Here is a 15,421-nt window from a genome sequence, read left to right as displayed (position 1 = left end):
TAGCAAACTTGGTATAAAAACAGTCCATACATAATCAACAAACATATAAATTATCTTGAAGGAAAACAAATTATAACTTTTTAATTTATATTCATTTTTGACACTGTTTGAGAATCCTTGGACATGACTACTACTAAATTACATTAAAGGCCTTATTTTAAATTCTAAAAAGTCAGACACTTTTATACAGTTTTGAATCTGATAACACTATGTTATTGAAGTTTCAATTATTTCTGCTAAAAGTAAAAGATAACTAAAATTTCTCACAACTTACCTGTTATAATATCGGCCTCCCATCATAAACTGATTATTTGGTGTTGGACAAATTTTAAATCGCTGAATATTTTCATTGGTCCGAAAGTAAAGTGAATAGTCACCAGGAGTATTATCTGAGGGCCTCACAAGAAAACTGCATACTTGGCCAACTGTAAAAATTAAGCTATTAGTTTTATTTCCTAATTAACAAATAAAAAAAATTGTGTTAAGTAACATAATTATAAAGTACATTTGGAAGTTATAAACATATGTAAGTTTTCACCAGGAACTTGTTTTATAATAAAGACAATTTTAATACATTTTTATATTTTCTAGTTTATGAGTCACAACCACCCAAATGTTGCATGTGTGTATTACATAAAAATAAATCTGCAGCAGTGATTTCTGGTTAATAATGTTATACCTGTCATGACTTCAAAATAACCACCTAACCACAGGTAGAGGACACTGGCTAAATGGGTACATTCTATTTGTAAATCCTCTTAATAAGAAGAGTCTAAAAAAGTTAAAGTAATTTTTTTTAGGAGTACTCTGCAGTTAATCAATGCTTCTGATTAAACATTAAATAACTGTAATAAAATAGTACCAATGCTTATAAAGGTAGATTCAAAAAATGAAATATGTGTTCACCTTATCAAAATCAATATATGTATACTACCTTTCATTTAGTAGGTAAGAACCTGAAAAGTCATATAAAATCAAATTATCATGTATTAAAGATTTTCAGACTAATTGTAAAGAAGGCATTTAAATATCTTCAACTGGCAATGACTCTTAACACCAAAATATTTTGTCTTTCCTCTGTGTATGTTTAAATATCAAATGAGTGCTAAAGACAAAATGGATGATAAATGGTCAGTTTTAAAACAAAGAGTGAATATGCAAGTACCTGTCATTAGTAAATTATAAGCTTCTTGTTTGGAAATTTTCCCATGGAACCATCTTAAAAAGAGAACAAATTAAATATGTAAATCTGAAGTCCTTTTTGCTGTTATACAATCAAAACTAAACAACCAGCACAAGTTTAATTCACACTGATACAATGAAATAAAAACAAATACAACTGATCAAGTTATCTCATTCCTTTTACATTTGTTATTATATTTGTAAACACATATAATTTCAAAATATAGTAAAATAAGGGTCTAATATGAACTATAATTTCCATATTAATAAACAGTACCAGTAATGATTTTAATTCTGATAATGAGAAACTGTTACATGTTTATACCATAACTAGTGTTCTCTTTTCTTTGCATTAGGAGGGAGAGATGGTATAGGTAGAACCCATAACAGAATTATCCAGGAAAAAAAACAAAAAAAAATTAGTAAATGAGTTTTCCTCACATTACCCTCCAAGTGAACTTTCCCTATAACAGGAGGTAAGTTCTCTCTTGAAAGAAAATAGACATGGCTGATTAATATTTTCTTTAAAGTCAGAAAGTGAGATTGAGTGATGACAGAGAGTAGATGTCAGCATCAAGGACTGAAATAAAAGAATGACTTAGTATTCCTAATTAGATTTGAGCTACTGCCATAACAAATTAGATGGCTATATATGTTTTAGTTTCTATATACTTAAAATAAGCATTCAGAAATTATTGTAAGTGGCATTATATTCAAGATCCACTGCATATAATAACTAAAGTATTTAAATTTAACCTTAGAATAAAATGACACACCTGATTTTAAAAATTACTAGTAATTAAATTTCTTAAAATCTCCTCTCCTCTTAAGGACTATTATCTATCTTGCTGATTAACACCTCTTAATGCCAAGCTGGTAATTCCAGATCATCCCTCTATCACTTCGCCACAAATTCCTGGGATCTATTCTTAGTTTTGATCGTGGCTTAAAAAACAACTTAGAAAGTAAAAATACTACAAGACTAAAACTAAACCCCCCCAAAAAAAGCAAGACCCAGCTATATGCCACCTACAAGAGACTCATTTCAGATCTAAAGACACATGCGGACTGAAAGTGAAGGCACAAGAAAACATTTACCAGGCAAACGAAGTGAAAAGAAAGCTAGGGTAGCAGTACTTTTATCAGACAAATAGCTTTAAAACAAAGACTGTGACAAGAGAAAAGACTGACATTATAAAATGATAAGAGGAACGATCCAAGAAGAGGATATATAATTACAAATATCTATGCATCCAACATGGGAGCACCTAAATACACAGAGCAGCTATTAACAGACAGAATGGGAGAAACTGACAGTAATACAGTAACAGTAGGAGACTTAAACACCCCACTTACATCAATGGATGGATCATCCAGACAGAAAATCAACAAGGAAAAAGTGATTTTGAATGACACGTTACACTAGATGGGATAGATAGATATATATTCAGATCACTGCATCCCAGAACCATGAATACACATTCTTTGCAAGTGCACCTGGAACATCTCCCAGGATAAATTACATTAGCCCACAAAAAAACTTAGACATTCAAAAAGACTGAAATCATATCATGCACCTTTTCTGCCCACAACAGTATGAAACTAGAAATCAATCCTGAGAAAACAACATGCTACTAAACAGTGAATGGGTCAACCAAGATTCAAAGAGGAAATAAAAAAATACATGAGACAAATGAAAATGAAAACAGTCCAAATCTTTGGGATGAAGCAAAAGATGCTTTAGAGGGAAGTTTAGAGCAATACAGGCCTACCTCAAGAAATAAGAAAAATCTCAAATAACAACCAAATCTTAACACCCAAAGGAGCTAGAACAGAAGAATAAACAAAGCCCAAAGCCAGTAGAAAGAAATAGTAAGATTACAGTAGAAGTAAATGAAATAGAAAGTTAAAAGAAAATAAGAAAAAAAACAATAGAAAAGATCAATGAAACCAGGAACTGGTTCTTAGATTCATAAAGAAAAAACAAACACAGGACTCAAATAAATACACTCAGAAATGAAGGACGAGAAGTAACAACCAACAAACAGAAATACAAAAGATTTTAAGAGAATACTATGAAAAATTGTATGGAAACAAATTGGACAACCCTGAAGAAATGGATGAACTCCTAGAAACATGCAACCTTCCAAAACTGAATCAGGAAGAACAGAAAATCTGAATAGACTGATTATTAGAAATGACATTAAAGGGTGCCTGAGTGGCTCAGTTGGTTAAGCGACTGCCTTGAGCTCAGGTCATGATCCTGAAGTCCTGGGATTGAGTTCCACATTGGGCTCCCAGCTCCATGGGGAGTCTGCTTCTCCCTCTGACCTCCCCTCTCATGCTCTCTCACTCTGTCTCTCTCTCAAATAAAAAAATTTAAAAAAAGAAAAAAAAGAAAAAAAGAAATGACACTGAATCAGTAAGCAATGAACTCCCAACAAACAAAAGTTCAGGACCAGATGGCTTCACAGGTGAATTCTGTCTACTAAACACTTTTTTAAAAGATTTTATTTATTTATTTGAGAGAGAGAGAGAGAATGCATGCGCACTGGGTGGGGATGGCGGGGTGGGGGTGGGGGGACACTCCCCTAAGCAGGGAGTATGATGTAGGGCCTGATGCCAGGACCCTGGGATCATGACCTGAGCTGAAGGCAGACACTTAACTGACTGAGCCACCCAAATGCCCCTGTCTACCAAACATTTAAAGAAAATGTTAATACCTTTAATTCTCAATACCTTTAATACCTTTAATTTAAATTAATTGTTAATACCATTAATTCTTCTCAAACTATTCCAAAAAACTGAAGAGGAAGGAAAACTTCCAAATTCACTCTGTAACACCAGGATTACCTTGGTAAGAAAACCAGACAAAAACACTACAAAAAACCCCCCAAAACTACAGGCCAATATCCCTCATAAAGACAGATGTAAAAATCCTCAACATAACACTAGCAAACCGAATTTAACAATACATCAAAAAATCATTCACCCTAAGTTGGATTTATTCCAGGAATGCCAGTATGGTTCAATATTTGCAAATCAATCAACATGATACATCAGAGTAATAAGAGAAACAATAAAAACCATATGGTCATCTTAATAAATGCATAAAAAGCATTTCACAAACTACAACATTCATTCATGATAAAAACGCTCAACAAAGTAGGTTCAGGAGGGGATGCACCTCAACATAATAAAGGCCATACATGGAAATATCATACTCAATAGTGACAAACTAAAAGCTTTTACCTTAAGATCAGTAACAACACAAGGATGTCTACTCTTACCACTTTTATTCAACAGAGTACCGGATGTCCTAACTGTAGCAATCAGACAAGAAAAATAAATAAAAGGCATCCAAATTGGTAAGGAAGAAGTAAAACTCACTATATTTGCAGATGGCATGCTACTATATGAAAAACCCTAAAGACTCCACCAAAAAAACTACAGAACTGACAAATGAATTCAGTAAGGTCACAGAATACAAAATCAATATAGGAAAATCAACTGCATGTCTATACACCAATAAAAAGTAAGATAAAGAGAAATTAAGAAAACGATCCCATTTACAACTGTACCAAAATTAACAAAATACCTATGAATAAACTTAACCAAAGAGGTAAAAGACTTGTATTCCAAAATGCATTAAAAAACAATGAAAGAAACTGAAGATGAGGCAAACAAACTGAAAGATATTCCATGTTCATGGATTGGAAGAGCAAATGTTAAAATGTCCATACTACCCAAAGTAATCTACAGATTCAATGCAACCCACATCAAAATACCATTAGCATTTTTCACAGAGCTAGAACAATCCTAGAGTTTTTATGGAACCACGTAACACCTAAATAGCCAATGTGTTTCTTCAAACACATGGTGTATACCAGTGACACAAAGGGGAGTATCTGCTCTTATGAAGTCCCTACTCCAATAAGAAAAAGGGACACACATACGTATAACCACAAAATCAATATCAAAAATATAATAAAGTGCACTGATAGATATGCACAGAGGGCTTTTTTTGAATAAAAGAGAAGGGTACCAGTTCTGTGGAACATGTGAGGGAAAAGATAAAGGAATACTTCTTGGCAGTGATAAATGAGTTAGGTCATTAAGAAGAGAAATTAACCAAACATAATGCATGATGAATTCTGGCCTAGAAAGTAGTTTGGGCAAAGGCAAAAAACAGTATTACGCATTTGAAGTATTACTGGCATTTGACCTACATTTTTTTTCTTTCCTTTTAAAAATAAATCTGTGGTATTATTTTAAGTAGGTAAAAATACAGATTTGCAGTGTATCTTATAAATCTGGAGGCTTTCACAACACTGGACCCCCATTTTTGCACACATCAATTACAGCAGTCCCCTCACTGAAGGCAAACACCTTCTCATTTTTGGCGTCCTACTCTCTAATACAAAGAGAGAATATTAGTTGACATTTATCCCAACACTTTGCACTGTTGTTTGTACTATAGGAAAATAGTTCCATGTACCTTAATCTCCTTCAAAGGGGTAAAATTAGGAAGATCAAGATTATCGTAATTTGAGAGAAACAGCATTTACACCTAACCCACTCCATTTGCTTACATTATCGGTATACCTCCTCCACACATTCATCAGAATTCATAATCTAAATATAGGTAGGAGGAAGACCTCACATTACTAAAATCAACAAGGTACAGTCTCACTCATGGAGACTATTTTACAGTTAAACAGCTACACAAAACAATAAGGAAAATGGACTCAGAAAACATCTCATATGTTCCACCTAAGGAAGGGTGGGGAACTAAAGGAGGTGTACTGCAAGCAGAGTATCCAGCTTAATGTTTTTGTCTTCTAATGGTTAGAAACAGAATAAGCAACTACTTGAAAGGAGAGCCTTAAATTCCATTAGTAAATTCTGACAGGAAGGGAAGAAAAAAAAATGTTCCTGTAAAAAGAGATCAGAAGATGAACAGTTTCTATTAAAATCATATGACTGAAATAGACTTGGGATTGAGAGTTAACATCTTCAGAAGAAAATTCATATACAAATAAATGAGGGGGGAGCCAAGGTGGCCCAGATGGTTAAGTGTCTGCCTTTGGCTCAGGTCATGATCTCAGGATCCTGGTATCAAGCCCCGCATCAGGTTCCCTGCTCAGCAGGGAGTCTGCTTCTCCCTCTCCCTGCCGCTCCTCCTGCTTATGCTCTATTTCTGTCAAATGAATACATAAAATCTTAAAAAAAAAAAACAAAAACCCTGATGTTGGAGAACAGCTCTCTTTCTCATACACAGACACACAATAAACAAAAAAACTGAAAAACTGAAATATAAAATACATAAAAGATGTGGTTACAAAAACAAAAAATGCATTATCAGTAAGAAAGTAAAAAAAAAATATGAGGAATCGTGACATTCATACTGTTATTAATGTTTATAGAAAAGCCTTTAGCAACAGAAGAGTTACATTCAGGTATTAAAGACACCATCATTATTAAAAAATAAGACTATCAGTAGATCCTAAAGAAAATATTAACATATCAGTTCTGAGCGAAATAAAAACAATTTTTAAGACAGCTCCAAAAGTAGCAGTTTTAAAATATATTTTGGCCTAAGTTTTCTAATTTGTAGGTTTATAACATATTTTCTTTTTTCTTTTAGTAATTAACACAAACTCACATTTTGCCTTCATGTGGATCTTCTTCCCGGCCCTAAAGGATAAGACATTAAGATAGTATTTTATATAATTTTAACTATTAATCTATTTTTATTAAAATTAATAAAAATCATATCTTCAAACACATCTCTACCCTGTCCCTCATATTTACTTTTGCATATACAAGAAAAGACCTATCAGTTCAAGAAAAGTCTTTCTAAAACTCTCTCCCTTATTGTTACTACTCTTCTCCTCTTGCTGTGGTTATTGAATTCAGGCCTTTTTCCTCCCTTTTCTCAAACTATTACCACAGCCCAAAGAGTTTAATTACCTCTGTGCCCTGCCCAATCCCATTATCTCACCACTCCAATCTGGACTCATCAGTTTCAAGCGCAACTTTCCCCTGCACTAAGAAACACCAAACCAAACAAAAAGAAACAAAATTTAAAAACCAGACCTTTAATACCTCTCTGCTCCCTACAAATTCCTCCTTTAATAAAACCAAAATCCTTTATCATATCACTCAAGTCTACATTTCCTATCTCCTAGTACCAATTCTTTTTAGGTATCTATACAATGGACCCACATAACTACCCATTTGCTTATCTGTATTCTCAACACCACTGGCTTTTTCTTTTTAACTTAGAATGTCCTTTCCACTCACTGCTTCCTACCTGTTTGTTAACCTAAACTATCCAGACAGTATCTTCTTCAAATACTAGTTCTCAGTAAAATATGGAATCCCTAAAACATAAACTTCTACTTTGAATAGAAAGACATTATTCTTTTATCATCTTTTGAACTTTACCTTACTCTATTTGGCATGCCTTTTACTTAAGATACACTAATGTTATTCATTCCTTAATAATGGCTGTAAGCACCTTAAGATCTTAACTCTTCTTTATTAATCCCAACCACCCCATAACCACTAGCACAATACTGGGCATATAATTTTCACTGAATAGTTACTGACCTGTACTCCTAGTACCCAGCAAAACTGGGTACCTGACACCAGGTTTTCACTGAATAATAAAGAAAAATGGTCTATCTATACAGGCATTCACCTCTCTCAATTTGTTCCTTACCCATCAAATACCTAAGTGAACTAAAACAACCACTGAATGTCTATTATAAAACAAAGCAGTACGCTTAAAACACACACACACACACACACACAATGCATAATCATTACCCAAAAGGAGCTAATCTCTACAGAATAGGTTGACACCATAAATTAATTTTATATAGTGTAATAAAATAAAGATTAACAAGGTGCTATAGAAACACAAGAGGAAACAATTTAGCCTAAGAAAGGCATAAATCCTCTGTGAAAACTAAGAAGCCTCTGAGATAAAAAGATGAATCAAATTTTACGTGGTAGTAGTCTAGCAGGGCAGGAGTGTCAGGAAAAGTGAGGCATAAAGAAATTCATTCAACAAATACTTGCTGAATGCATACTAATGCCAGACACACTATTCTATACTATGGGGATACACCACTGAATCAGAGACAAAAATCCTCACAAATCTTACATTCTAGATTTAAAGCATAAAAGTAGACATGTACTTGAAGAACAGTAATTAGAATTTCAGAGTGGGAAAATCCTTAAATCCAACCACCAACCTAATGTCTGAAATCTAGACAATCTGCAAATGGCTTTTCAAGCTACAAGGAATCACTAGGGTCCAATGAAGACCATTATGAAAACTTATTTTAAGTATTAGAGTAAAAATTGTTCATTAATTCTAACTTGGAATTATCTACTATTAATTCAAAGTTTGACTATATTCCTTTTTAGCAGCCCTTTTTAGCAGAACATTGTTCATTCATACTTACTCGTTAATTTGTTATTTTTTTTCCTTTTATTTATGTATCTTTATGTTAAATTGGGCTTTTTTCCCCCTGTACTCATTGGATAACTTTTAACTTATTCTTCTTAAGGTTTAACTTATTAAATTTGATCCAGAATCCCAAGAGCTGGAGAAAGTTAAACTATACTCTAAATTCTTTAAATAATCAGAAAAATAGGGATAGGGGTATTACAGCAGGAGAAAAAATATCCAACATAAAAATGTTTTAACTAAGAAATTTTGAGGTAAAACCAACACAGTAAGATTCTTCTGTTTGAACACTTCTGGCCTACATTGAGAAAAATATCTCTCCCTACTGTAAATTACCAAATACTAACCTAGGAATTAGGAGTTCCAATCCCAGCTCTTCCACTAAGTAACTATTTGTATGCAATGGATTGTACCATTTCCTCAACTGCCCTCCACTTTTCCTCAGTTATGTTTTACTTCTATATATCAAGATCTATTAATCAAGAGAATTAATAACAAAGAAAAATGTTCTCCACTGCAATCTTCCTGGAAAATAATCAAAGTACAGGTTTCAGAATATTATCAAGTTCATGACATATTTTAAAACAGTAGCTCTGAGGGTTGTGAAAGATAAAAAGAAACCATTCCATCACACTAAACAAATCCAAATCCAAAAAGGATGAACTCCAAAACTGTAGTATGTTTGATAAGATTCAGTGATACTGAAAAAAAAAAAAAAAGATTTTAAAAAGATTAAAAAAAAAAAAGATTCAATGATACTGATACGTCTGAAATGCAAATGCTACTTGAAAGCGAACCTGCTATCAAAAAACACAATTATCAACACTGTGTGACAAGACTACTGATGTTGTATTATGTGGCGACAATAAAAATGGGAATACTGGAAATGTAGAAAGGTGGTAAAAACTAAGTTCTGCTAAGGTTACTAGAAAATTATACATATATTTGGGAGATAAAGATTCTGAAAGCAAACATGTGCAACCCTATTTGATTCAGATTCCGTGATCATTTTTTCATAGCCTCATTTCTGAGGAAAACCACTAAGAAGACAAAAGGAGATACAAATAGGCACAAATGGTAATTTTTTTTAATTCTTAGAAACTCATAAAAACTTTCTGGAAAAAAAACTTCCAGAAAATTAACAGTTAAAGATTCAAACATGCTGGCTTAGTTATCCTCTTTACAAATAACCTTTACTACAGTAAATACACTTTAATGAGAAATTCTTTGTTCTAGGGAATTGACATTTTTAATTTAAAAAAGTTTCATTACTAATTTCTCCTGATTACGGATAAGTTCCAGAAATGTACAGAATATTTAAAATTGAGAGTGATAGGAGAAGAACAAAACTTACCACCTCTTCCACTAGGTCTTCAACAATAAGACCCTGTTCATCTGTTCGTAGATTTGTAACCCACATCCATCCATCTTCTAATTCATTATGAACAATAAACATATCTCCTTTTAGGAAACTGAAAATAGCAATTATGAAGTTATTAAAATTGAATTAAAATTTTAAACATGGAAATTTGAGTAATCATGTGCCATACTACAGAGATAATATGATATTGGGAATGCAAGAAATTAAATTCAAATACCCTGGATTTTTGTCCTGTTTTTTGGCATCACCTAAATATAAAGCTCTGAAGACACTTAACAATCTGAATCTTATTCCCTCACATTGTAAAATGGATTTAATAATGGTATCTGCACTATCTACATTATTGGATTACTCTTAAATTCAAATTTGTGTAAACAGTAATTATATATGTATTATAGGTTTTAGGCTATAACTCCAAGAAAACTGAATTTAAAAATTTAAAAATTTAAAAATTCCATGTAATTACTCTTTTCGATGTAGGTTAGATATAAAATCATAATATAATTCGCTCATTACATTTACACAAGATACAGCTATTTTAGAAAAACTTTAAGTAAGCACAATTAGACTTTTCAGCAAATGTTTATGAGAATTAACATTTTTCTCATAAAAATCATTAATGTTTATTTAATTCACTTAACACATCCATGATATAACACAGCAAGCATTCTTTCTCTGAAAGTGGTATCAAAAGATAGAATGCATGCATGTTTTTTTTTGTTAACAATTTCTGAGTAGAGAGCTGCATACACAAACTAGTTTCTTTTCCTTGGAACCTATACGTTTTCAACCTCCACAGAATTGCAGGAGGAGTAAGTTTTATATTGATGCCATTTTTCAACATCAGTAATTCGCTGAACGCTTCATTTTAGGCCTGAATGAATGCCTCCTAGCGTTCAAAGTTCTAAGATTGACTGGCTGCTACTATTAACCCTCTATCTATATTACCATTGCATATTTTTTAAACAAGTTTCCTCAGTCTAAATTTCACAAACCGAAGTTCCATTAAGTAATCTCTTCTCATACTTCTGAAAACTGTTTTCCACCAGAATGTATCTCAAGCTTCACTGTTTCCTGGACAGGTTCAAGACTAAAAACTTATACACAACACTTCAGATGATTTCTATTTGGATGAGCACGTAATACCGCATTCTATCTTGGTTCTACAACCCTTGTTAACAGTGACTACTATTTCATTAGCTGACTGGCAGGACATTACTACTTAACAAAATAAACTACTCCTTTCTAGAACCACTCTCCTAAATAACTACATTAAAAAATAATTATGAAAAAAAAATAAAATTAAAAAATAATAATTATGAGTAAAAGAAGCATATATATGGACAAAAATATAGAAATATAGCTTCATTTCTTGATTAAAAACCATCATAAGAGAATGTTTTCAAATTTGACTTATGTTGTTTCTAGAACACTAAATATGTGATGCAAAACAAAAAACATTTAAAACAAAAAGGTTATAACAATATAATCATAACATTCTTTATTTTGCATTTTTCCCAAAAAAAAAGTTAAAATGCCTTATTAAGTCTCATTAATCTTCAGATGTTTTTACCTAAAACAAAACAAAACAAAACAATAACTTCACAGATACAAATTTTTAAGGACTCATACATTCACATATATTTATATGATCAAATTAAAACTTATATATTCCTATACTTGTTTAAATTTTCATCTTCCTAAACCAGTAGTAGTCAGTTCTGAAGGTCTCTCAGGACTCCTTTTTATATTTAAAAACTGATACCCTAAAAAACCTTTATTTATATGAGTTAATATCTATTAATATTTACCATATTGGAATTTAAAATATAAATGTTTTTTAAAATAATATACCCATCACACAGTAACATAAAGAATATGAAAAATTATTATTTTTTACATGTTTTGTTAGAATGTTGTTTTACATTTTTGCAAATCTCAATTTGTAAACAGCCAGATTCTTTTGTTTCTACATTCAATCTGTTATTTCAGGTTTTTTTTTTCTGTTTGAAGTACATGAAGAAAAATCTGACTTCACAAATATTTGTAGCTGTGAAAGGAATGTGTATTTTAATAGCCTCTCAGATAATTACAGATATGCTATGAAAAACTCAACAATTGGTACTTGAAGGTTAGTTGTATTAAGGAATCGAAAACTGTATCAATGAGCTTTCTGTACCCCATTTCAGTAATATCTATTTGTCCATCTTGCACTTTGAATGGACCTTTACCCAGGCATAATTCTTTAACAGCATGCATCAATCATTTAGAAGATAATGGTTCACTGAGCTATGCAGATCACCCAGATGTAGGTCCATTTTACACAATCAAAATGTCACATTCTTTAATATCACCACCAATCTCATCAGAAAAATCAGGGACTATGTGGGAAACTGTCAAACTCCTGACAGCAGTTTCCAAAATTTTCATTTTTGCTTGCAAGCTCAAATTTTGTCACTGGCAACAAATACTGGCACTCACTTACTTCCCCTGAAGTAACAAACTCACTCCTTTAAAAAAAAAAAAAAAAAAAAAGTCAAATACTCTGGTCTGAACAACCATTGTTGGATAGTTTGCCTGTGAGTCTTAACCACAAATGGTATACACAGAAGCAGAAGCTAGCTTGGCTCTCAACTCACTGCTCTCCTCAAGACAAGGACCTGTGGTACTCAGCCAAGACATTTTGTGCATGTTTCCCATTTCATCACACAGAATATTAAAAAGGAACCAGTTTTCTTCATCTCCCAGAAGATTAAGAAGATATTCACCACACAGAATACTAAAATGATTGAGATTTAGAAAAATACCTTTTACGGTCTCATCAAGAAATTTGAGGGGAAACTTTTGTATTGTTTACTTCCAAGTGTGTGGCATGAAGAACAGTACACTTTGCTACCACTGCCTTGATTTGTGCTAAGACACTAATACTTTCACTGCTTGTTGCTTTTGTACCATCAGTGTAAATGTCACAGTGAAAAGGGCAAATTTTATCTTAGTCTTATCAAGAAAACAGCTCTGCTCTCTTGAATTCTCTAAACGGATCTCAAGGATCCCCAAAGTTACATGGATCAAACTTTGAGCACTGCTGTCCTAGAGGATACACAGGGAATTTACAAGTTATTCAAAATTCCTGAATTGGTAGTTCACCACTGTTGTTCTTTATTGTATACAATTCATTCCTTCCCTTTCTTTCACTGGCTTTTCCTGCTTAGATCACAAATAAAGGTATGCCAATAAAAACTAAATGAGAAGCTGTTATTTTGTGGACAATCATATAAAAATAGAATCCTTATTCTGAGATTCCAGATATTTGAATCTTTATTTTTTAAAATACCACATTTCCAGAAACTGCAGTACCTCCTAAGGTTACTGTTTTTAAATGCTGCTGCTGCTTTCAGTGAGAAGCCATATACCAAAAATCAGTAAACATTTTACCAGTAATAAATTTTCTATTGCAAAGTAGCTTATAGCTTTAAGCTTATAGCTTATCATTTGCTAATTATCAAACATCAGATTATACGAAAATAATAAAAATAAGTTGGGGCAACTCAATGGCTCAGTGGGTTAAAGCCTCTGCCTTCGGCTCAGGTCATGATCCCAGGGTCCTGCGATGGAACCCCGCATCGGGCTCTCTGCTCAGCAGGTAGCCTGCCTTCCCCTCTTTCTCTGCCTGCCTTTCTCTGCCTACTTGTGATCTCTGTCTCTCAAATAAATGAATAAAATCTTTAAAATAATAATAAGTTATATATAAATCAGAAAATATAAAAATAATTTTTAAATAATCATGTTCTGTAGTTCTATGCCACACTTAAACCATTCACTCATCATGTAAAATAGAAGTTTAGTCACCATTTATGTACAAATTACAGTTGAGACATAAATGCCATGGAGTAATATGAATCAGAGTACAGAATATAACAATTATCCTTACGTTGTCAAAGACAGTCTAATAAAATCTGAATTTATTTCACCTGTCATCTTCACTGTGGCCACTCTGATCCAAATCCATATTCTGAACAAGCCAAACACAGGAGTACAGGAATGATGAAATCAATACTAAAGGTACTTGCTAGCCTGCTACATGCTATTTCCTCAAAGTCCAAGACCTTCCCAGCCCAAGAGTAGTTAAATTTTCAAAGTCTGTCAAATGCCTATTTCAAATGCCTATAAATGAGAATACAATCTAAAATACCTTATTTCATCAGTGTCTGGAACCTTTGTGTAAGGTAGAATGGCTCGAACACGCCTTCTATCTTCTACTGGCTAGGAATAAGAAAAAAAAGATTTATAAAAGATAAATAACCTTTTTATGTCAAAGTCAAATTAGGTATATCCACATAAAGTTTAAAACAACAAAAATCTACATTATGAACACAGGATCATTCAAATTGTTTTTAGTAAGGTTCTAAATACTCAAAGCCTAGAAATACTTGTCTTATTTCTGGGGTCTTTTTTTAATAGAAATTCTTTTAACTGTATAACCAATGATTTTATCAAGTAATATGAGTAGCCATTTAATTTTAAATGAACTACATGGAACATATAAATTAACTTTTCTCTGATGATTTAAAAGGCGTTTCAGAATCTTGCAGCACCTGCAGGATTAGCACTATGTTATATCAGTCATTACTGCTCATTCACTTAAAAATATTTGTTAAGCTATCACTATACAGTATTAATTAAAAAAAAAAAAATCTAGCAACTTAAATACAAACTTACAGAAAAATTTTTTTTTGAAAAGGATATCAGTTTTGCTGAGAGTACAACCAGAATTAAAATTCAAAACAACACATATTTCTTAAATTTTAATAAATACCATAAGAAGCTGAACAAGAGCTAACCTCATTAGTAAAGTACAATTATAAATTTTTGAAAAATACGGAATTTTTGAAAAATACTGTATTTAAGTTTTACTTGCCTCTGGTGGTGCAACTGGATAAAGCAATTTTTCTCCTTTAAGCAAACAGGAAACATGACTGTAATAACCTATTAAGTCTGACAGTGAAGAAAAACGTCTTCCACCAATGTAGTAATCTCCACACATAGCAATAATCCTATTTGTACAGGAAAAAAATACAGTATAACAAAAACCTTCAGAGCCAATTTTAAAGACCAATTTCTGAAGAAATTATACATCCCTAATGGTCATACTCTTCCTTAAACTATATCCTAATATTAAAATACCACTTACTAATATCTGCCAATGCAAATTTACCTAAGGTTACTTCTTCTAAAAATACATATGCATACATGAGATAGATATGAAATACGTATCTGACTTACAAACCCCATTACATAATTCACTGCAATATTTATAAATCTATCTTCAGATACCTCTGCTCACTTTTCATATTTAAGACTAAACAGCAATTTTA

The 15,421-nt window shown here is 32.3% G+C and overlaps 1 protein-coding gene across 1 annotated transcript in view; it reads right to left on the bottom strand.

Annotated features, from left to right (window-relative positions):
* Nucleotides 1-15,421, bottom strand: part of RASA1 (RAS p21 protein activator 1) — a 114,162-nt gene that overhangs the window by 41,004 nt on the left and 57,737 nt on the right. Inside the window, exons 3-8 of the mRNA XM_047731486.1 lie at nucleotides 14,965-15,100; nucleotides 14,239-14,309; nucleotides 10,020-10,137; nucleotides 6,848-6,879; nucleotides 1,166-1,218; nucleotides 275-425 (exon numbers count right to left, since the gene is read on the bottom strand). Coding sequence (XP_047587442.1) covers nucleotides 275-425; nucleotides 1,166-1,218; nucleotides 6,848-6,879; nucleotides 10,020-10,137; nucleotides 14,239-14,309; nucleotides 14,965-15,100 — 561 coding nt within the window. The remainder of the gene's footprint in view (nucleotides 1-274; nucleotides 426-1,165; nucleotides 1,219-6,847; nucleotides 6,880-10,019; nucleotides 10,138-14,238; nucleotides 14,310-14,964; nucleotides 15,101-15,421) is intronic.

This window comes from Lutra lutra, chromosome 5, assembly GCF_902655055.1.
Source record: "Lutra lutra chromosome 5, mLutLut1.2, whole genome shotgun sequence".
Lineage (NCBI taxonomy): Eukaryota > Metazoa > Chordata > Mammalia > Carnivora > Mustelidae > Lutra > Lutra lutra.
This window is presented reverse-complemented; position numbering and strand designations above follow the sequence as displayed.